Here is a 24,432-nt window from a genome sequence, read left to right as displayed (position 1 = left end):
GAAGGGTATAGCCTTCCCATTTTTGTCAAAAATTGGCAAAAACGACATCTCTTAGAATTTGACAAAAATCATTCATCAGATTCCAAATTGAACGCTGATTTCGAATTTGTGATTGGTTTTCTTGTGATATAAGACGATTTTTAAATAATTTAAAACAAAGTGCTGTTTGTGACCCAATTTTAGTTTTTGGTTTTTACGTTTAATTCAAAAACTATAAGGCCAGTTGAAAAACAAACTTGATTTCCATGAAAACCATTCAATTCTGAATCGGAATCATGTAATTTAAGCACAATTTGAAATTTGGCCAAAATTGAGAAAGTGGGAAGGGTATAGCCTTCCCATTTTTGTCAAAAATTGGCAAAAACGACATCTCTTGGAATTTGACAAAAATCATTCATCAGATTCCAAATTGAACGCTGATTTCGAATTTGTGATTGGTTTTCTTGTGATATAAGACGATTTTTAAATAATTTAAAACAAAGTGCTGTTTGTGACCAAATTTTAGTTTTTGGTTTTTACGTTTAATTCAAAAACTATAAGGCCAGTTGAAAAACAAACTTGATTTCCATGAAAACCATTCAATTCTGAATCGAAATCATGTAATTTAAGCACAATTTGAAATTTGGCCAAAATTGAAAAAGTGGGAAGTGTAAAGCCTTCTCATTTTTGTCAAAATCGGTAAAAACGAAATGTCTTGGAATTTGTCAAAAATCACTTATCATAATCAAAATTGAACGCTGATTTCGATTAAGTGATTGCTTTTCTTGTGAAATAAGCCGATTTTTAATTAAAATAAAAATAAGTGCTGTTTGCGACTCAATTTTAGTTTTAGTTTTTTACGTTTTATTCAAAAACTATAATGCCAATAGAAAATCAAACTTGATTTCCGTGATTACCATTTAATTCTAAATCGAAATCATGTAATTTAAGCACAATTTGAAATTTGGCCAAAATTGAAAAAGTGGGAAGGGTATAGCCTTCCCATTTTTGTCAAAAATTGGCAAAAACGACATCTCTTAGAATTTGACAAAAATCATTCATCAGATTCCAAATTGAACGCTGATTTCGAATTTGTGATTGGTTTTCTTGTGATATAAGACGATTTTTAAATAATTTAAAACAAAGTGCTGTTTGTGACCCAATTTTAGTTTTTGGTTTTTACGTTTAATTCAAAAACTATAAGGCCAGTTGAAAAACAAACTTGATTTCCATGAAAACCATTCAATTCTGAATCGGAATCATGTAATTTAAGCACAATTTGAAATTTGGCCAAAATTGAGAAAGTGGGAAGGGTATAGCCTTCCCATTTTTGTCAAAAATTGGCAAAAACGACATCTCTTGGAATTTGACAAAAATCATTCATCAGATTCCAAATTGAACGCTGATTTCGAATTTGTGATTGGTTTTCTTGTGATATAAGACGATTTTTAAATAATTTAAAACAAAGTGCTGTTTGTGACCAAATTTTAGTTTTTGGTTTTTACGTTTAATTCAAAAACTATAAGGCCAGTTGAAAAACAAACTTGATTTCCATGAAAACCATTCAATTCTGAATCGAAATCATGTAATTTAAGCACAATTTGAAATTTGGCCAAAATTGAAAAAGTGGGAAGTGTAAAGCCTTCTCATTTTTGTCAAAATCGGTAAAAACGAAATGTCTTGGAATTTGTCAAAAATCACTTATCATAATCAAAATTGAACGCTGATTTCGATTAAGTGATTGCTTTTCTTGTGAAATAAGCCGATTTTTAATTAAAATAAAAATAAGTGCTGTTTGCGACTCAATTTTAGTTTTAGTTTTTTACGTTTTATTCAAAAACTATAATGCCAATAGAAAATCAAACTTGATTTCCGTGATTACCATTTAATTCTAAATCGAAATCATGTAATTTAAGCACAATTTGAAATTTGGCCAAAATTGAAAAAGTGGGAAGGGTATAGCCTTCCCATTTTTGTCAAAAATTGGCAAAAACGACATCTCTTAGAATTTGACAAAAATCATTCATCAGATTCCAAATTGAACGCTGATTTCGAATTTGTGATTGGTTTTCTTGTGATATAAGACGATTTTTAAATAATTTAAAACAAAGTGCTGTTTGTGACCCAATTTTAGTTTTTGGTTTTTACGTTTAATTCAAAAACTATAAGGCCAGTTGAAAAACAAACTTGATTTCCATGAAAACCATTCAATTCTGAATCGGAATCATGTAATTTAAGCACAATTTGAAATTTGGCCAAAATTGAGAAAGTGGGAAGGGTATAGCCTTCCCATTTTTGTCAAAAATTGGCAAAAACGACATCTCTTGGAATTTGACAAAAATCATTCATCAGATTCCAAATTGAACGCTGATTTCGAATTTGTGATTGGTTTTCTTGTGATATAAGACGATTTTTAAATAATTTAAAACAAAGTGCTGTTTGTGACCAAATTTTAGTTTTTGGTTTTTACGTTTAATTCAAAAACTATAAGGCCAGTTGAAAAACAAACTTGATTTCCATGAAAACCATTCAATTCTGAATCGAAATCATGTAATTTAAGCACAATTTGAAATTTGGCCAAAATTGAAAAAGTGGGAAGGGTATAGCCTTCTCATTTTTGTCAAAATCGGTAAAAACGAAATGTCTTGGAATTTGTCAAAAATCACTTATCATAATCAAAATTGAACGCTGATTTCGATTAAGTGATTGCTTTTCTTGTGAAATAAGCCGATTTTTAATTAAAATAAAAATAAGTGCTGTTTGCGACTCAATTTTAGTTTTAGTTTTTTACGTTTTATTCAAAAACTATAATGCCAATAGAAAATCAAACTTGATTTCCGTGATTACCATTTAATTCTAAATCGAAATCATGTAATTTAAGCACAATTTGAAATTTGGCCAAAATTGAAAAAGTGGGAAGGGTATAGCCTTCCCATTTTTGTCAAAAATTGGCAAAAACGACATCTCTTAGAATTTGACAAAAATCATTCATCAGATTCCAAATTGAACGCTGATTTCGAATTTGTGATTGGTTTTCTTGTGATATAAGACGATTTTTAAATAATTTAAAACAAAGTGCTGTTTGTGACCCAATTTTAGTTTTTGGTTTTTACGTTTAATTCAAAAACTATAAGGCCAGTTGAAAAACAAACTTGATTTCCATGAAAACCATTCAATTCTGAATCGGAATCATGTAATTTAAGCACAATTTGAAATTTGGCCAAAATTGAGAAAGTGGGAAGGGTATAGCCTTCCCATTTTTGTCAAAAATTGGCAAAAACGACATCTCTTGGAATTTGACAAAAATCATTCATCAGATTCCAAATTGAACGCTGATTTCGAATTTGTGATTGGTTTTCTTGTGATATAAGACGATTTTTAAATAATTTAAAACAAAGTGCTGTTTGTGACCAAATTTTAGTTTTTGGTTTTTACGTTTAATTCAAAAACTATAAGGCCAGTTGAAAAACAAACTTGATTTCCATGAAAACCATTCAATTCTGAATCGAAATCATGTAATTTAAGCACAATTTGAAATTTGGCCAAAATTGAAAAAGTGGGAAGGGTATAGCCTTCCCATTTTTGTCAAAATCGGTAAAAACGGAATGTCTTGGAATTTGTCAAAAATCACTTATCATAATCAAAATTGAACGCTGATTTCGATTAAGTGATTGTTTTTCTTGTGAAATAAGCCGATTTTTAATTAAAATAAAAAAAATTGCTGTTTGCGACTCAATTTTAGTTTTAGTTTTTTACGTTTTATTCAAAAACTATAATGCCAATAGAAAATCAAACTTGATTTCCGTGATTACCATTTAATTCTAAATCGAAATCATGTAATTTAAGCACAATTTGAAATTTGGCCAAAATTGAAAAAGTGGGAAGGGTATAGCCTTCCCATTTTTGTCAAAAATTGGCAAAAACGACATCTCTTGGAATTTGACAAAAATCATTCATCAGATTCCAAATTGAACGCTGATTTCGAATTTGTGATTGGTTTTCTTGTGATATAAGACGATTTTTAAATAATTTAAAACAAAGTGCTGTTTGTGACCCAATTTTAGTTTTTGGTTTTTACGTTTAATTCAAAAACTATCAAGCCAGTTGAAAAACAAACTTTATTTCCATGAAAACCATTGACTTCTTAATCGAAATCATGTAATTTAAGCACAATTTGAAATTTGGCCAAAATGGAAAAAGTGGGAAGGGTATAGCCTTCCCATTTTTGTCAAAATCGGTAAAAACGACATGTCTTGGAATTTGTCAAAAATCACTCATCATAATCAAAATTGAACGCTGATTTCGATTAAGTGATTGGTTTTCTTGTGAAATAAGCCGATTTTTAAATAAAATAAAAAAAGTGCTGGTTAAGTCTCAATTTTAGTTTTAGTTTTTACATTTATTCAAAAACTATAAGGCCAATTTAAAAACAAACTTGATTTCCGTGATTACCATTCAATTTTAAATCGAAATCATCTAATTTAAGCACAATTTGAAATTTGGCCAAAATTGAAAAAGTGGGAAAAAGTGGGAAGGCCTCTTCACACTTTCCAGACAGAACAAAATCCATATTTTGAAATTTATGTTTGCCATTACATCGTGTTCTGGAACAATTGCACCGCTCATGGCACTGCACAGGGTTTTGATTAAACAGAACATTTTGTCTATCAGGAACTTTGCGAATACCATTAGGTTTTTATGGGTTTTTTATTTCTAAATAATTGTAGACAGCCCTTCACCAGACCTTTCAAACTTAGATGCGTGTAGCTTGCATATTGGGCACAAGCACGTCTGTTATGGTACGTTTATTGATGTGGCTTCCGATTTCTTTTAAACTAAAAGTATAATTCGTTTTTACTTGTTTGTGTATTCAAACGTTACTTTTAACCAGATAACATCTCTGTGTAATTGTTTATACTATTAGCGAGAACTATACAGTACATACGGTAACTTTATGTTTTTGGGTGCTTTGGCTCCTTTTGACTTCCTGTTTTTCATCGGTTTGCCTCTCCAGTCTCCACTTCCTTGCTTTCAAGTTTAAATGCTCTTGCCTTCTATGCTTGGAAAAACTGTGAAAAACTGCAATGCTACATTTTTATTATTTCTTAAATCTTTTCCAGCTTTTGCGTTTTCCCAAAATAGTGACGTGCTACGGCAAAGCTATGGCGGGAGTATAAGATATGTGTATACTTCTCTCTTCGTTGGATTTCTCAAAGTAGTTGTTTCGGTAACAAGCATTCGCGGGCATATTATTACCTCGACGCAGTCCAACAGAAATAAAACGGAAGCAATTACAACAACCCGAGAACAAAAATAGCAAACAGACCCTGGTAGACATACATTAAGGGCGGCGATTCCTAATGTCTATGTTGCAATGCTGTCCAGAGTTTTTTTCCGATTGCGCGTCACAACACACACAAGCGCAACTTCATAACGTGTATTTCAGTTAGTCAGTAAAAGACCTTGTATAAGGAAGTGCTTCGTGCTTTTCCAATCTTCTTTTCCTACACATACAACTCCTAGTGCTTTTGCCTTCCATTTCGTTCGTAAAACTTGTATCATCCAAGTTGTATTGAAGGCATGAGTTTGTGGGATAATTTTCGTGCTAGATACAGCACATTATGGGCGAACTTTCAAATAGCTCGGCCTGAACGATCTGATTACGGTGACGAATGCTGTGGATTGGATGACTCCGATATTGTCCTTATTGCATTACTTTTGCTTGTAACTGCACTCCTGGCTTATTTACTTCTGGCAGCTACCGTAAGCAGCGGCAGAAAGAAACGAGCAGTTAATTTTCTTCAATCTTCTGAGACATCTACGTCATCAGGTAACTTTTGAATATAAGTGCTCGCCAGTAAACTGTACAGAAAACAGGTAGTGAGCAATATATTAGTTGAAATTTAGACAGCGGATGCTTTTTGTGTCGTCTAGTCCCTCGTAGGGAAAAAAACGCTGATGCATCTTCCCAATTCAACCTAAATTTTAAGTGCACCAATCTTGAGAATTAGCCGTGAGTGTTGCTCTATTAGCAATAGCAACTTTAGTCTAATTCGGTATCGTAAATAACAGTGTGAGTAGCTATTAGCTTGATTTGGAAATTGAGACAATTGGTGGAAATGAGACACGGTATTGCGAGTTTGATTGGCAACGATTAGTTGCATTTTCACCGAAAGACAAGAAAAGTTCTTGTGGCAAAACGAATTTCAGTATTGGTTTTGGCCCGGAACACCATTGTGCGGTTGTTGTTTTTTTCCAGAATATTAAGAAACCGTCGGAAACAAGTCGTTGTATGCAGAAGGTGTGAAATTTCATTTTCGACCAGACATACTGTAAATCTCAGCTAGACTATTTGATCCTAGACATCGAGGAAACTTTGAAAGCTTGCCAAACAATCATTTTTACGATTCGGTGAGAATACGGTAGGTCTAAGCTAAGAAATTGTTGGCTTAGACAAGTTGATTGTGATAGTTTGCTTTGCCGTGTGAGTGCACTTGGTAAATTGCTACCAATTTCTTACGGTCTAGCGCCCTAAACCCTCAGGAAACATTCCTCAACTGAACAGTGACTGTATATTAATGGTTGTTCTTTAGTCGTTCGATCCTGCTGAGCAATGTAAAAAAAATTTTGACATAAGCTTTTCTACATTCGTTCCTTGCCCTTGAAAGTGTTTCTTGTTCAAAATGGCTCATACATCATTTCCCCTATTCTAACAACGATGCACTTTGCAACACGGGAAAGTTGGCAAATGATCATCCTATCCTAACTTTTCATAGCTAGCGCACTTGCCCCCTGTTGGCAAACTAAGCCCAATTCGTTGCTGTGTGTCCGGGGTTTTCCAGAACTTTGCGGTTGAACGCGGATTTGATGTGGTTTACGTAACATTTGACGTAATCGCTCATGTGTAACGATGGTATAACGGCAAACACTTCGTATGGTTCTAGTGTACGGAACCGACAGTAGATGGCAGCCGCTTGTTTCTTTAAGAAATTTGTTTGTCCAATTTGAAAACAAACTTATGTAATAGGGAAACCATAAGTAAACTCAATATAGAGACCTTAATATTTGAAAAGACTCGTTGTGGTATTGGAAGTAAAAAACAGCCAATTGACAGTTGCGGGAGCCAAATAGAAGTCGGGTGGATGCGGATGCTGCACCAATAATTGTCGGGTACACATGCCGATTGTAATGTGACGAGTAGGGAAAATAGCTTGATTCAACGCGAAAAGGGCATGTTGCATCCGTCTTCGTCGATATACAGTCGCAGCGTTCTAGGCCTTACGGAGCCAACGCTTTAATCGAAACGGTTGAAACTCACAGTTTATAATTTCAAGCAAAGGAGAGCAAAAAATTATGTCTATAATCTCTCGCTTTAATAGATATTGGACGGTGCCATTCAAATCATAGTATAGAGACGTTTAGCTGCCTGCCTGCTGTCTATTTGAAAATGTTTGTTAGAGCTTGAACGGCAACCCCTTTCTCGCATATTGCGGTAAGAAATGGGCTTGTGTGTAAGTAACCTAACCAAACTTTTGTAACACCATTTGCCCCATTATAAAGACTGTCTACGCTTTGTGCAGCAGGTTTTGCATAAATGTCGGTTTCATAAGACCGAGATAGATGACTAAACCGCGTACGACCACGTACAATGAAACTACATGGTTTTTTCGGCCTCTGTAAGACAACATTGTCCTATGGTATCGTTTGAATTTCAACGGCAATCGATTGTATAGATTACCTACTTCTTATATAGCAGTAGAGAGAAAAACAGCCTATAGTCTCTGTCGTCAGTTGTCATAAGTTTTCGGGAATGGTTGATTTAAGGCTATAATTACTGATTTTCTTACAACTTTACTGAAACTTTTAAGCTTTCCGAGATCAAATAAACCTACTGTTCGATTCAAAATCTATTTTTTACCATAACATGATCGATCCCTTGGGCAAGCATTCCATTTGTAATAACAAATTGCTGTTCCGTTCAACCTGTCCGACAAATCGTCTCCGGAGGGTCGAAACAAGATCTAGCTACAAGGGACAACACGTAACGGGTCAGTAGTTATGACTGTAACCAGCACAAATTTATTGACAAGGAAGCTGTAGACTACGTGGTCAACGAGGCGGCTCAAGTCGAATTTTGCAAGTAACGGATTCTGTCATTGCCTGATTTATGATCGTACGAAAATTAGCCTCAACTAAATGCTCCATTGGGATCGCGATTGAAGATCAGCAAACCCTGTTTATCATAAATTTCATGGTAGGCTAACTTACGTTTTATGATGTCGACACTTTTGCACGGACAGTCCCAAGATACACCAGTAATATTATTTCAACGGATCTCCTTTAAAATATGAGATATACTTTTCAGCGGCCGCCAAAAATTTTTATGTTGTTTTGTGATGACGGAAAAATCGATGCATTTGGGAATATCCATATCGCTTTCCACGAAAGCATAATTTCATTGCGGTTCAGTCTAATAGAGTTAAGTTCCATGTGTTATAGAAGGTTTTAGAAAACCATATGAGCCAATGGTGCCTTTTACCTGCTGGGCCGAACTCCTGGGATTGGAGGAGGAGCTTCCAGAACGATGCCCAGCTCTTTGCACGAGTGTGAAAGTGAAGAGCAAGGAAAAAAATGGACAAAGGAGAAATGAAAAAAAAAAAATGTGAACAACACATTGATAGTGGCCGGGTACCTTTTCTGGCGTCGGACTATTCACACGGCTAGTCAGTTTCTTTCCGTCCGGAGTCGCACGCAGTACGCTCTTGTTTTCTTCCGTGCCCATCATACTGAAACAAATTCACCAATTCAAAACTGACAATTGACGATAGGTGTGCTGATTTCAAGGTTCTAGATGCTATTACTTGCCATTTTATTTTCTAGAACAAAACAAGAATGAACAAGTTCATTGCCGTGCACACTGCCTGCAGTATATTGCTGATTTTCATCGCCGGGCAAGCGGCCGAACATTCGCTAAATCCATCCAGTATGGATGCAGCCAAACAATCTTTACCAACTGAGTATAACGTGGCCTCTAATTCTTACAATGATTTAGCTGGGAACGACGTGGAAGAAGTGGAAGAAGAACTCGAATCTGAGTTAGCATTAAAGAGAATGCTCAAATACGTCACACCCCTGATGGCCATTTTCCAACAGCATAAGAAAGTTCGAGGAACAAACAGGCTGAATAAGCGATCCGCGAAGATGAAGCTTGATTACGAAGCAGAAGATTTAGGTACATCTTTATTTGGTGGACTGATGGAGGAAGGCCGGAAGCGAGGTTCAGGCCGGCGACCTCCTATGTACAAGTCTATTCAACAAATACAGCCGGACCGCAGTGGTTACGGAGAGTATTCGTCGGGCTCTAGTTACGGTGGAGGTGGTAGCTACAGTTGCTGCGATAAAAAGGATGATTTGTTGCCGATCCTTGCTCTCACAGCTTTATCACTTCTTTTGCTTTATTTGATCGCCATCGCAACGACCACTACCATGGCTCCAGCAGTTCGCGTGAGACGACCCCAAACTCGATCGATTGACGACCCAAGCGACAACGATATCATTACTGAAGAAAACAGTCGTTCTGATATAGGTATATACTACTCCGACTAGTATACTTATCGGTATGTTCAATTTCTTGGCTGACTGATGTAGTCCTCCTGGTTTAAGGCCAAAGCCATGAATAGCTGTTTTTCAATATGAGTTATAGTTCATTGGCGAGTTCCAGGAAAAAGACCAGAGGCGAAATCTTCCATATTCAAACGTGATCTTAAAACTCCATTGTAACAGCTGGTAGAAAATTATCGGCACATTCTTGTTAGGCTTTTATGCCGTTAGTATAAGTGTTATCACCGATATCCTAAGGATGTATTTAAGGATGGCACTAAGCTAGCAGGCAGTAGAAGACACGCACACAGGGAATTTTTAGAACTCAATGTCAAGGGACAAATGTTTATAAAGTATTTAAATTTAAGTCAAGATCATGGGCAGCCGTGCAGATGTTTTGCCGTGAGCTATTGCGTTGTGTTAGAAGGAGGAGTTATATAGGCGTTCATTAGAACCGAGCACAATCAAGAATTAAAGAAAGCTGGTGATAAGATGACACTGTTTATTTTCTGTTCATAAAGTTGCAATTTTCTTTTGCAGAATTGATGGATGCGCCCACCTGGATATCTATGGTAAACGAACTATGGAACGCTGACGAAGATGAATCCAGTGACGCTTGTGTTCTTAAAGCCCTTTGCCGGATGAACCGCCTGGCTCTAGATTCACCGGGTTCAACGGGTCTCGCTGTCTCGTTGTCCAGTTTACCACTTAGCTATCTGCTCCACCACCGACATAAGAGCGGCTTCCTGAATTACTTGGACGCATCTTTGACGGGCCGGTTCGGCGAGAATTGTACGACGGTCTTCAATAACTGCCCGCATCTTAATTAATATGCAAATGGTTCAAAATCATCATATGCTACCTGATAGCAGGATGTAATATGCTTGAAAAATGTATGCCTATACTGTTTATAAGTTTGGCTGACCAACATTTCTTTCATCAAAACCAAGATCTGATCCGTTATCGTGACAATAGTTGTCACGTTCTTGATCGGGAGTTTGTATGCCGTATTTCAAAATTTTTTTGTTAAATCAACGTGTTATGTTAATGGTTATCGTTGCATTAGTGGCAAGGGAAATATTTAATGTATGCTAGTAGCGTGTTACAAAGGGATTATGTAAACGGGCAATGTCTTCCAGTAATTGACAAATATACTGTTCATGAGGGCAACATAAATGAAACAATGTTTCGTTTTCGTTTCTTATATACTTCCTTTTGTGGTTCATGCTGGATTGTATCAAAGATTGACGGTTAAATTGAACAAAAACGACTGATTCAGTCGGAATCAGTCCTATCTCTACAAGGACAATAAAGATTTTCAGGATTTTCAAATAGGACTTGTAGAAATAGGACTGACTTTTTAAAACATTTCGAACAGTCTTACTTCATCGCATACCTTTATGCACTGAAATTTCCATAAACAGCTTTTTTGGTCAGATTTCCCAAAATTAAGCACTATTTAATTTTAAAAGATATTTACATATACAGTTATATTGGAGCTGTTATTTAAGTCTTATTGTTGGCCCTTCACTGGAGACTGCGCTTATTGTAACTGTACAATAATTAGATAAAATAATCACCAACATCCTTGATGTAACAGTTTCAAACTATAGACTGTTACGTTCTTTTTACGGTAGACTGCATAAATCCTTTTCCTTGCATAACGATCTCTGCATCCACGTCAAACGTCTATCTTCTTTTGATATTTGTCAAACGATCAAAGTACTAAAAAAATAACTGTAAGAGAAGTTAAATTATATTTGGTTTCCTAGAATACGTGTAAAAGGAGCCACCAACGGCCACCAATTGTACAGCGGAATGGTTGTCATAATCCCAATCACCTGCCTTTAAAAGAAGAAAACACAGTGGTATATTTTTGTTTGTGTTCTTATTGTATAGACTACATTCACTTTATCAGAGAGGGCCAATAAAGATTAATCGACTGAAACAGCCGCACTCCATTAGTATTGAGATGTATTTCAGTGTATTCTATCAGTTCATATAAATGTGCATGCAACGCTTGATCAATGACGCACAAGATTTTATTATGATAGATCTGGTACATATTTAGACTGAATTGGCATGTCATTGTTCAATCAACTATGAATTCTCTATTATTGCTGCCAGCACTCATCAAAACGTGTTTTACAACTGAGACTGCTGTAATGCTTTTTTTATTATTCAGCTAAAAGAAAAGTAAAAAAAAAAAGCACTGACAGCGGACCGTTTCCACTTAATCAAAATTACACATCTCTGAAAGACTTGTCTATAATAATGAAAAAAGAAATGTTCAAAATAATTATTTCGGAGTTATTGTATTATTTATGCTGTGTGTAAAGACGAGAAAAAAATACAAACAGGTGTTAGGTTGACGTCCCCATTTTCTTCACTCTTGCCTTATTGCAATCATGTTTTTTTTCATTTGCCCCCTGCCAATTCTGAATGACAGTATCTACCCAACCGTTCAACACGTTTCAGATTGTCCGACGTGTGTTAAGCTAACGGAAGCGAGACGTAGATGCATTGCAGCGTGCATAATAGCATCAATTATATTGGCGTCCTATACTGTCAGTGTTGAAAGATATAAATCGTCTGTAACTGTCGGCATACTCGTCGACGAAAAAAACCTGGAACGGGATTTCTCAATGCACGCTATTTTTTTTACTAGTTGTAAGCCTTTATTTTTCTTACCACGAAGTCTGACGTTATACAAGATGGAATGCAAAATGTTTTAAATCTTCGATACTGAAAATAAGTCAGAAATGTTGTTAACCGTTATTCGCACGATTTCCAGACAGTATGCGTGTTCGTCTATTCAGGACCTTGTTGCACATGTTGCACCAGTCATCGTTATTACTTGTTATACTGACGCACATTTTAAAAATTTCTGTCAATTCTCTGACATATGCATTACTCAGCGTTTTACCTACACAATTCACTCAGCGTTTTCAGCGTTCAGGCTCGCATATAGTAGATTACAGGCCATAAAGAATACAGGGAGTCAATGCCCTGAAATTCGACGCTTTTCACTTTAGCCTGGAACACTCAAACATCAAGGATGAACTTCCTATTTGCCCGGGGAGATGACGACCAATTGCTTTTCTCTGGTTGTTCTGTCTCACGCCAGTAGGGTTTCACTATTAGTTATACCAAAGTCAGTGCTACCTTTCCGGGATGGGAAAACATGTGTACGTGCAGGTGATTTCCAAGGAAAAGTTGTACTAACAGGCTACAAATAGATTCAATTACAGGATAGCCCTCCCCGGTGTGTTTGTGTTTTCAATGTAAGTTTAAGGTATCAACTAACACATTTCATAAAACGAACTGAAAGTAGTGGTTCTGTTAATATTGGAATTTGTAAGCAATTTGCTCCTCATCATGCTGCGTTTCATAAATAATTTCGATTGATTTTATTGGCAAAGATGTAAGATTAGAAACGCCCATTTTCATGACGTTCCCTAACATGATAGCAAGGCTTTTTGTTTTCTCGAAATTTGATAGTAAAATAGCTTGAGGTTAAAAGTGAATATGCACAACCAAAACCGAAACACAAATAACTCAACTAATTGAGATTTGTATACAGGCCACACATTGATATAATGGAAATCGCCGCTAGCCAAACCGCACACTATAATCGCGCATAGTAACTTGATAAAAACATTTTCCTTTTCTTGTGAATTCTATGGCTCTAGCTATAAGAAGAACAGAATCAAAACAAAGAAAAAGATTAGATGGAAAGGGCGAGAAACGCGATTACGGTACCGTCTTCTTTACTGATACTTGTTTGCTTCAGCCGACGAAGATTCAAAATTTTAAAATCGTTCTTTTAGATAAAGCAAAGGCAGCGTGACTCCTTATAAATCGTCAATGGACGACAGGTGCAACGCGCGTGATCTCCCGCTGCACTGCCCCTCAAGCAGTCCTTTTCAAAAAGATCCAAACTGAAGCGTAACCTTTAAAAAAAACCTGTGGTTATTCGCTTCGGTAGATCCTTCTTAGGTTTTACTGATGGTAACTAACGGTCTGTATCAACCACGGGCTCCTCAACATATGAGAAGAAGAAAAAAAACCCTACACAAATAATGCTCTGTATGGTGTAAGAAATGGATGATCATCTCACTTGTAACCTAATAACAGTAGAAGTAGGGGAAGGCAGGAAAATATTTAGCCGTCCTGCCTTCGAATAGGAAATGAGATTCATACAATTGATACTGTGTGTATAATTATTGTGAAGATAATTGTATGTTCGTGTCAGTCGCCGTTGGCAACAAAATAGCATTCAATCTGACATACTCCAGTCATTTCACATCTCGTTAACGCTTGTTCCTTTATTTTACTGAAAGTATGATAAAACATTTGAAGTAATAAAATGTTCAACAAATTGAGGTTTTGCCTGAGTTCCTTCTGTCGAGTGACGCAATCAACACGCGAATTTCTCGCATCCCGTTACGGACCCGTTATACGATAACACCGCCAACGCTCTAGGTCTCCCTTTGGCTCCGCATTTCTATTTGAAGGGAAAGGTTACGGACGACAAATCGAAAATGGCCTCTCCGATGCATGGAACTAACAACTTCCATCTCCACCAATTCGGAGCGAGAACAGAAAAAGCGGGAGAGAAGAACGTTCACGTGCCTGCTGCCCACAAGCGATGTTTGAAGCGGGAGAAAACATATTTTTGAAAAGGCTTGTTCTAGCTTGCTAGGGGAACTTCTGAACGAATGCGGATGGCGTTCGTGCAGGCCAAGACTATATGATGGGAATATACCGGCAGTCTCTCCCCAACCGAGCCACTGTGCACTGAAATACGCGCTCTCCCGCAACCATTAGATTAGACAGTTTTCATTGCCATTTGTTTTTACTTGACAGGTCATCGCATTGTTCTGGCATCAACCTTCTTTAAACGTAGCAACTGTTGTTTGTTTTTTTAAATAATTAATTAAAGAAATTAACTAAATTCAAAATTTAGTTAGACATCCCACCAAAAAATGAACTTCAAGACTGGCCCTAGAAGAATAGTCCTCGTCTGGTGGTTACTTACGGTTGTTGTCATCGTGATCCACGGACAAATGGATCGACAATTTCCATCCACAGCGCTACTACGAATCTTCAGATCCGCAGGAGCGCGAAGTGGACGAATTTGACCAATACAACGAGAACGTATTCAATGAAAAATACGACATACCTTTTGGTCCTAGGCCTCAGCGACCATCGTCTTACGGCATGGATCAAATCAGCCGGATGGGAGAGGATTTCAGGCTGCGCATGCAAAATTTGAGATCGATGATTAGCAGCTATACTCGGTCTTCTTACGGTGGAGAAAGCTCATCATCGGGCGATTACGAAGGATGCTGCGAGAAACTGGACTTTCACACTGTCGTGCCCGGATTCGTCCTGGTGGCCGTCTCTTATTTGCTTCTATTCTTGCTCAACGCCACCGTAACCAGCGGTCGCCGTCGTCGCATGGTCACCACATCAGAAGAAGAACAACAAAGTAAGTCAGTTTTGGACAAGTTATCTCCATCAGAATGTTGGTCCAAAGTCTCAACGCTTTTTCCTTCATTTCCCTCGATTAATCATCGATAATAGCTCTCAAAATAAATCGTCAGGCATGTTGTCTTCGGAGCGTGAATTTCACCTCCTGACAGAGATTTCTATTATTTGTTTGGTTTTACGAATGTTGCAAAGTTCGTACGTATTCTGGTACATTTTGGGTTGTACAATGTACAATGACTGAAGATGAAGAAGCGCAAAAAAAAAATTTGCTTCCTACATTCGACACTCACATCCAGATAGGGACAAGAGCGGGCACACGCCATGCAGAGAGGCGGAGTCGTCCAGTGAATACCGCTGTGGACGAGAAGAAAACCCGTTACGGGGCTTGTCAGTAATTGTCTAGCGTATCTGCAAAGCTGGCCATGGCAGAAAATGTGTTGGTCTTCATTCCGTAGCTGGACGATTGCAACGTCGGTTCTCTCTCCTCGATACAACATCAGTTCAAGTAGAAGTAGCTATTGCGTAAATTCCTCTTGCAGGAGCAGCAAAAAAAAAAAAAAACAGACAAAAACAAACGTAGTCCCGGTTTTCTCAAAAACACGAAAATGAAGAAATTAGTTATTTTTTTGGCTGCTCTGTTGTGTTCTCTGGCCATCATTTCTCATACGGGCCCCCAAAATGGTGTGGTTGAAGCAGCCGAGACTGGCCACCAGCCGGAAGACAAAAACAGTATCCACAGTGCGGAAGTTGAAACGTACATTGACGATGAGCTGGAATCGGAACGTCAATTGAAGCGGATGTTGAGTTACGTTGCTCCTTTGATGGAAATTTTGAGAAGAAATCCAACAAGTTCCGAGGAGTCTTCTGCTCGCTCAGTCCGTAAAAACAAACGCAAATACTACGATTTATCTTACAACGACTTCGATTACGACCGTAATAGCTTCGATCGCGATAGCTTCGATCGCAATGGCTATGGTGGTGGAGGAGGCTACTGCTGCCAGCAAAAGGACGATCTTCTCCCTCTGTTAGCTCTTCTTGGTCTTGCTGGTCTTTTGCTTTACCTGATTGTCATTGCCAGCACGACGACACCAGCACCGGCGGTTCGGTTCAGGAAACGCTCCGCCGAGGAAAACGAAGACGAAGGCAACTGGATCTTGACGGATGATGAAAATATTGGTAAGGTGACTTGATATTTATCACCGGAAAGCTTGTAAGTGGTTGACAAACATCTGGTGCCATTCAACAGTCTCAGTTGTATAGCAGCGCGCATCTGCTGAAATGTTTCTTTATTTTTCTTGTGGTATCGCCGAGGCATTCATTCACTCATTGTATGCAAGCTCGCGTAACACCTATAATGTATAGATGGTTAACTAACCATCTGTTGCAGTTTACCACTAAATTACTCTATTTTTTAAATCTTCATTTTGGGTGCGACAAGCGACAAATTTCACTTGATTTGAAACTCTCTTGCACGCAGGTTTTTAAGAACGTGGGATTTTTTTTTTAACCTGCTAGAAAACACCTGGCTTATATCACACTTGCTTTGTCACATGTTGACGAGTCATATTCACGTAAACTGAATATAGCTCCATTTGTGGATCAAGCAACTGGACAAGCAGTTTTCTTTTTGAATTGCCATATCACGATCTTGCCTATCTCAACAGTTGATAATGAACTAGTCTTTCCCCTGCATTGCAGTTCCGTTCGGTACTCCATTGGCTTCGTGTTAGAATTTGCTCTTCGTCGTCCTCATCGTGTTTTCCTATCAAGTATAGGTCGATAATCAAATATTCTGCCGTGAGTTGTGAGAGTTACAGTTTGCTGTCGGCGTTACAAATGGTTAGACTCACCTGTATGAGGTTGCCACTGGTTCTCACTTTGTTAGTGGCTCAGCTCCGTCGTTCAACCTGGACTGAAGCCTCCGGAGATCACAGATGGCGAAATTATCGACAGCCCAGTGACCGTTTAGACTCTGAACGTGAACTTGAAGTTATGTTAAGGCAAACGAAACCACTGATGTCTATTTTACGACGCCGTGAGAGTGAAGTTGGTCAACCCATTAGTCGTAACGGTGGCTATGGAGGAGGCTACGGTGGAGGAGGATGTTGTGGAAATAATTTCGACATTTTGGGTTTGCTGTCCTTGCTGTCTTCAGCGTTGCTCTATTTGCTCTTTTTCTCGTACATTGCGACGACGACTAGTGCTAACAATGGAAACAATGGCAACGGTAATGGCGGTGGACGCCGTAAAAGATATTCTCCTGAAACAGTCAGTGATTTGACTGTCGACAATTGGATCGGCAATCCACCTATTCAATACAGTGGTAAGATAACAAAGGGGAATTAAGCTTTTATGCATATTGCTGTGACCAGCTGCCAACTAGTTTCAGAAAATTCTTTCTTCGTGATTGTGAATCTTGAAGACATCCCCCATGGCTGGGCTGTCCAATAAGCTATGAAGGATGGACATGTAACGTTTTGCAGCCAGCGACGTGTTAATGGATTAGAAAATTATGATAATTATATTAAGACATGCTGTCAACCATTATTTAGAGTAGCCCAAGCAATGCAGTTGCGTGTTGACTTCCTTTGGGGACTTCTTTTGTTGTTCTCTTACTTGTACCCATCGCATTCGTTTTTCTGACCATTAAGTTTTGCAACTCGGGTGGGGTTCAAATTCGTGCCAGGTCTTGCTTCGTTGGTAACTTACGCCCACCGCTGGAGTTGGACCGAAGACATAAGAGATCACCAATGACAACCTCAAGAGACTAGTCAGCGTTTAGATTCGGAGCGCGAACTCGAAGCCATGCTAAGACAATGCAGGCCACTCATGTCCATCTTGCGACGTCGCAAAAACAGTTTTGACGAACACGTAAACCGTAATGGTGGTTACGACGGGGCTTATGGAGTAGGTTATTGCTGTGGAAATCGATTTGATATTTTGTGTTTGATCTCTTTGATATCTTCGGCCTTCCTCTATTTGCTCTTTTTCTCGTGCATTCGTTTTATTCTTTGCGAGGTAGTGTCATAATAGATGAAGCAGTCATAAAATATGAATAGCTTTATTTTATTTTACGGTTTATTAAGCAAATCGATTTATTGAGCTGCGTGATATGACATCTTTTCTTTGGTATAGTATTACTAAGTTGCCTAATATGCCGCTCCATAAAGTCGCGGGCCGTTGCCCATTTCTATGCCATAAACTGTTAAGTGTAAACATAGCGCACAAAGGAAAATCGGTTGTACTTTTCGGATTATTCTTCTTCACATCTTTTTACCTTTACGATGTTTGCGTTTTCGGAGAAGGGGGTTATTTTTGTGCAGCTTGTCAACTTAAGCGGAAATTTTGAAATAAAATCGTAACAGAAAGGAAACTCGTAAAAAGCAACGCACTGTAAAATGACGTTTTATCTCGACTGCAACCAACCATGGAGCTGATGTTCAGTCGCTAGAACGCTTCCCCCTGTGTCAGGATTTGGATTTTTATTTTGTGGTGTTTGCTAGTTACGTAAAGTCTGGTCACCAAAAATAATCTAGATATCCCTTAGTGTAAAATGCCTTGTGCCTTCGACTATACGAATCAACAGTTCATTATTTAAGTGTTTAATTTTTATGTCCATAAATTCTTTTTTCTCCTTTAGAGGTCAAAAAGGTTGTGACTCGCAAATACTGGCGGTATACTCAACTACGGCTCTTCTATTTTTGTTTTTTTCCGTACAACACAAACAAAAATAGCGAATGCATTCAAGTACAAAGGACGACGTTTTACCTTAAAATTATTAGAGCCTCAAATAAAACAAATTAAGAAAGGCTGCAGAGTTAAAACCCACAATAAATATGGATCGCTATCTCAAGGAGAGAGAAAACTGCAAGCAATTGAGTGCGAAGAACTCACAGATAGGGAAAACACTCACGCTTGTGGTGACAACCCGTTATTATCGCTAATGTTTTTTCTTGTAGGCGGCTGGTTTCCAGACAATTCAGGTTTTCCATTTTCAATTCTCAGGCGCTGTATCCCATGTTTGATTCTGATGGCAATCTCTGTAACCGATTACTGCTGTGAAACTTTCATTTGGTTATTAGTTGGCAGTATCGAAGTGGCAGTCTAGCCAGCTTGTTGTTTTTAATCGTAATCCTTGATAGTCTAGAAAAATTATATTTTACATTTGTTTGCTTTGCAAAATGGTTTTTGCTGGTTTGTTTATTTGAAAACATTTTTACTTTCCAAAATGGACAAGGTGTCGTTGGCTTGTGTGTCGGTGTTCTTAGTCATCTTGTTGGTTGCTCAAAATGTTGAACTCGTGACAGAAGTTTTCTACGAAAATGGAGATGACTTAGCACATTCTGGTTCTTTGTTGGACAAGACTTATTATCAGGATTACCAAGATTATGAGTATCAAGACGAGCAAGTTTCAAGTTTGAGTTTAACTCTTAAACTATTGCCGTTAATAGTGATCAACATAGTTCTTTTCTTGGTTCTTTTTCTCGCCGCCGTTACCACTACAGCAGCTAATGGTAAAAGAAAGCGATCCGTCCTACTGGATGACAATTTTGGAAAGGATGCACCAAAAGGTTGTAGTATTTTTGCCTTTCCGTCTCTTCTCAATCTTGTCGTTTGTTAAATTTAGGATTGACCTTGTTCGATATCACGGTTTGTTACCTCTTGTTTAAGAAGAAATGTTAGTGGTTGACAGTATTTCATGCGTTCAGCGCAAGTCTACTCTGTTCTCCAACGAATGGTATCTGCTAAACGGCAGGTGAATGGAACATGACGAGTCGTGGGCTCCCGTGAGAACCATCGGCCATTAAACGGGCCGTGACCGAACGTTTCCGATATTTTTTTTTTTTTACTTACTTCTTTGTAGCTGAAAGGATTGAAAACGAAATTTTCAGACCTTTGTGTGTATAGTGCGTGCGGTTTTCCCGGAAACTTGTTAAAACAACCCTTGGTTTTTAATTTCACTTTTTATACACAAAATGTTGAGTAAGACAATGTTGTAAGTACTATGCATCACTGGCGTAATCTAGGAGTTATAAATTAGTTCAACATGATTGATGGCATAAGGCTACTTTGCTTTTCTATAAGCATCAAACCGATTTGGAAAGGCATGCCCAAACGTGCAGTCGATTCAATATTCGAATGATGGATTATGGCTGCAGGCGGACTGGATTTTTATTTTCTTTTTCGTCAAAAACTAAAACATCTGCCTTATTCTTTGTTTATTGCTCCTCCTGATTTTGAGACATAAAGAAAAAGACTCGGATATGTTACGTTCAAAAGCCAGATCCCGATAGAGGCGGGGCGAAGATGATACAGAGTAGGAGGAGCTTTCATCGTGTATTTCGCTGCTGGATGTTTCTAAAGCGTCCGGCTTCTAGATAGTGATCGACCGTTGTCGTTCCGTGGGGCTCTCTATCTCATTTTCTCTCCATTCTTTGGTGAACTGAACGCTGCAGCGCTAGTGTCCAGTCTTCTGCATTTAGTTGTTGTCTTCACATCAGACACCAACCACGAGCTTTGTGATCATTTTCCCAGCTGTTGGTTTTGATTTTTGGTTCCCACCTCTTGTGATTTTACCTTTTGTTACGATGATCAAATTAAAGGCCATTGTAAGAGTTGGCACCTGTCTCTTGCTTCTGACGGGATCTTTGAGCCATCAGGCTGGTACCGACGACCACGAGAGTTTGGACTCTGAGACTGAACTGAAGCGCATGTTGACCTTTGTCCGACCATTGATGGCCATTCTGCGAAGTGATCCACGGGTCAAGCGCTCAACCGACTTGCTTGCAACTGATTGGGTTTCGTCTTCACGCGCCATTCCGAAAAAGGAACGAGATGGGGGAGGCTACGGTGGAGGAAACAGTGGTGGTTACGGCTATGATTCGTGCTGTGACGAAGGACACGACTATTTGGGGCTAATCTCAATCATTTCACTCGGCCTCCTCTTCTTGTTCCTGATCCAGCTTCTCAGTACCACAACAGTCGCGCCGGCACGTAATAAACGGTCAAATAACAAGGACCTTCTCTCCCTTGAACAGCTTCTCACGGAACAGGATGTAGGTAGGAAGCAATTAGAAATTGAAAGCTACAGGGCGTTCGAATTTGAATGACACTTTTACTTTATTTTGTAACCTATTCAATTGTCGGAGTCACGCAATCTTATTTACTGGACATGGAACGACCACTAGCGTTGTTCACGATAGCAGTTAAAGGGGACAAGAAAAATGCTTTTATGTTTTGTGTTATCCTGTGAGGTTTAGTCACTTTCCCACACGGTTACCACCTCTGCACATTTAGACATTTATCTGCCATAATGTCGTGTATGTCACGGTATTACCGTTGGTACCCTGTGGTATCCTTTGTTATTCCTTCACCTTGTCTTATGCTATTGTATTTTCATGTCCTATCAGGTTCAGCGCCTTCTGGAGCGCCCCATTAGCGCACAAGTATTGTAGTAAAATCTTCTGCGTCATTCCCCACTTGAAGCTCGTTGGCATTTCCCAGAGAATTATTTCTATAAAAAAAAAGAGAGCTTTTTCACTTAACGTCATCTGCGTACGCAAAAACTATTCTGGGAATCACGCTAGTACAAGTCGTGGCGTCTCTTGAACAAGCAGACGAACTAAGAATATATGAATATGGTTTTCTATACCAATAACTTTCTTGTTCATGTCGAATTTCTATGGATCTAATTGGTGAAGCAGGAGAAAGAAAACGCGTGCAATGCTATCATTTCACGGATGAAATACGTTCTTTCATGTGTGTTCAGTTGCGACCAGAGTGTTGAACTCCTCCGGCCAAAACGGAATCTCGTGCCTAAAGCTGGTCCTAAAACAGTCGATATCAAATTATTTACAAAAAAAATAAGAGAAAACATAAAAACGAACTGCCAGCATGTTATTTATGTGTTTTTTTATGCATCCCTTCTCGTCTTAATATTATTCTGTCACGCTGCAAGAACTTAGAACAGGGAACACTTAACATTCTCCTTCGTCCGATTTTCGAGTGAGATCGTTAATCATACCAAGTTTGTGCGACGAAACTAGCGGCGTAGTCCGATATAAGAACTAACGGGTTTTCCACTTTTGTTATTGTTTTGTTGAATGATTTTGAAGACATGAGAAAATGTAACAGACCCGAACCGTAAAGTTGTCGGGCGGGATCCGGTTGATGCTGTCATGAAACCGTACGGTGCTAGGATCGGGATAATGATGCAGATCCAGCCAAGAATTCTGGTCGTCGACCTGCACCGGAGGGTAGGAACTCCTCCGATGTGGACGAAAGTTTAGCAACGCCTACCTGATAATCGAGGAGGCGGATTCTTTTCAAGTTTCCGACTGCCCACCATCCCTCGTAGCGCTGATTCCTAGCATAACCGTATTCCCTTTCGATGACAGGGAGTCACTTGCATCTTCAGTTGGCATTGAGCTTCTTCGTTGGTCAGTCGACATTAAATCAACTCGTCTTGTCATAAGTTAGCACATTCTGGCTGCCAGCCAAGGCCTTGCTCATATATTAAAACTGTTTTAGACCTATTGTTTACCTTGAGTGTAGATACACTTCACGTTTTCATTGACCTCTCTTGGTGACTATGGAAACGGGTCCATTAGACATGCCTCGATCAACGAGAGTGACGTCGTCGACGACATCACGGAAAAGAAGCAGTTGTAATCGATATGTGGCTACCATGTTTGTTGTCATGCTTTCAGCTCGAATGCTGGTCATGACCGACGGACACACAGCCACGTCTCGGCCGCCAACTAAAAATGAACCAACTGAAGAACATCGATCTGAAAGTGGCGATTTTCTCGCCATGTCAGATGTCGGTACTGGCACAGAAATCAACAATCGAAACTTCAGAGTGGCACGTAGCGAATTCTCTGGTTATTGCTTGAACGGTGATTGTGTTAGCGGTGATGTTCTCAAAGTTGTTAGCAAATTGGCCAAGCGTATTTTAAGCGATCCGCGCGTCCTCGGGCTGCGAACGAGCCAGCCAACGAGTTGAGGATTATGATGCGACGGAGTTTCCTGAAGAGTCATCAGCCAGAGCCATTGGCGGGACGAGTTCGTTTGACACCCGTCCTTTCAGTCGCCGCAATGATCACTACGAGAGCATCGACAGAAATCGCCAAGATCCTTACAATGACGATGATCGAAATCGACTTAATGAGCGTTACAATGATCCCGATTCATACCATGCCCCTGCTTCAGATCTAAATGAAAATTATCGGGATAGGGATCGCTACAATGACGTGCACGGATCCAGCCCAGGGTACCAGGATTCCATAGAAAGGGGCAGTACGAAATCGGCATCATATGATAGGGATGGAAGTTATGATAGTTATGGAGGCGGTGGGGGAGACAGCTACGGTGGTGGATACGGCGGGGGAAGTTCTTACGGAGGAGGTAGCAGCTACGGTGGTGGTGGCGGATACGGCGGAGGAGGATACGGTGGATACGACAGTTGTTGTCAGGAACAAAACAAACTCTTGCCTATTCTTTTGGTTGGACTTTTGGGTCTTTTGGCTTTCTTTCTCTACGTACGATCAACCACTACTGCTGCACCGGCAGCTAAGCGCAGCATAGATGAGAACGATCTCTCTGATGGTAAACTTTTAGGGATTTCACTTTATCTAGTACTGAATTGCTAAGTGTGGGAAAACCCCTTTGTCCATAACAAATGATCACTCATCAACAAACCTGATTATTCATTGCAGTGTTGCTGGATGGTCCAACTTGGTTGAGCATGGTCCACGAATTATGGGAGCAGGATGCAGCCCTCGAAAACACGGTGTGCACTCAGGAGACCTTATGCAGAATGAATCGCTTAGCTATGGCTGCACCAGGGCAAGCCGGATGGGCCGTTTCACTATCAAGGTATTTTTTGTATTGTTACTAATCTATTTACCTTTAACTACATGTCTTTGTGTTCATATTCTGCAGTTTGCCTCTGAGCTATCTATTACACACGCGTCACACTGGTGGATTCAGCTCATACATGGATGCAGCACTGATGGGCCGTTCAGGAGCCAATTGCACCGAACTTTATGCGAGTTGTCCACGCTTATCATACTAAATGAATCATGTCACACGAACGATCTTTGCTAAACACAAGTTTTAAAGAGAATAATTTCAATTTTGCCCATGTTTACATTTATTCGCTTACTGCAGATATTACTAATGTATATGGTCTACTTTTGATATTGTTTATGTGCGTTGGAAGACGCCTAAATTTTTAATCTATGGTTTTTTATGGGGTGGTGGATGCGGTCTACCTTGACCAGTGGAATAGAGTTAAATTTACCTACTTGTATCATTACTTTTGCCTAAGACGCGAATAAACATTTTTTGGTATCA

General features: G+C 39.0%; 2 protein-coding genes across 5 annotated transcripts; both read left to right on the top strand.

Annotated features, from left to right (window-relative positions):
- Positions 1-8,640: 8,640 nt before the first annotated feature.
- Positions 8,641-10,763, top strand: LOC116915331. Of its 4 annotated transcripts, XM_045174609.1 has the most exons (4): positions 8,641-8,807; positions 8,860-8,962; positions 9,032-9,565; positions 10,120-10,763. In XM_045174609.1, the coding sequence occupies exons 2-4, from the start codon at positions 8,872-8,874 to the stop codon at positions 10,407-10,409; spliced, it is 915 nt and encodes a 304-aa protein (XP_045030544.1). In that variant the 5' UTR covers positions 8,641-8,807; positions 8,860-8,871; the 3' UTR covers positions 10,410-10,763. The 4 variants fall into 4 exon arrangements, with proteins under 4 accessions (XP_045030544.1, XP_045030542.1, XP_045030541.1 ...); XM_045174607.1 differs by having other exon boundaries at positions 8,646-8,962; XM_045174606.1 differs by having other exon boundaries at positions 8,654-8,807; positions 8,860-9,565.
- Positions 10,764-14,554: 3,791 nt separating this feature from the next.
- Positions 14,555-24,432, top strand: LOC116921855. The gene is given in 5 exon segments (XM_032928225.2): positions 14,555-14,668; positions 14,670-15,073; positions 15,715-16,251; positions 23,793-23,952; positions 24,019-24,432. Coding segments are annotated over 5 exon segments (1,335 nt in total). The 5' UTR covers positions 14,555-14,567; the 3' UTR covers positions 24,152-24,432.

Source organism: Daphnia magna, linkage group LG1, assembly GCF_020631705.1.
Source record: "Daphnia magna isolate NIES linkage group LG1, ASM2063170v1.1, whole genome shotgun sequence".
NCBI lineage: Eukaryota > Metazoa > Arthropoda > Branchiopoda > Diplostraca > Daphniidae > Daphnia > Daphnia magna.
The sequence above is the reverse complement of the archived record's forward strand: the minus strand, read 5'-3'. Positions and strand labels throughout refer to the sequence as shown.

Bases quoted from the DNA above. Each gene is read 5' to 3' on its own strand.
- LOC116915331 (XM_045174606.1), top strand. From the start codon at position 8,872: ATGAACAAGTTCATTGCCGTGCACACTGCCTGCAGTATATTGCTGATT. The intron at 9,566-10,119 runs GTATATACTACT...TTTCTTTTGCAG, and splicing joins AAACAGTCGTTCTGATATAG to AATTGATGGATGCGCCCACC.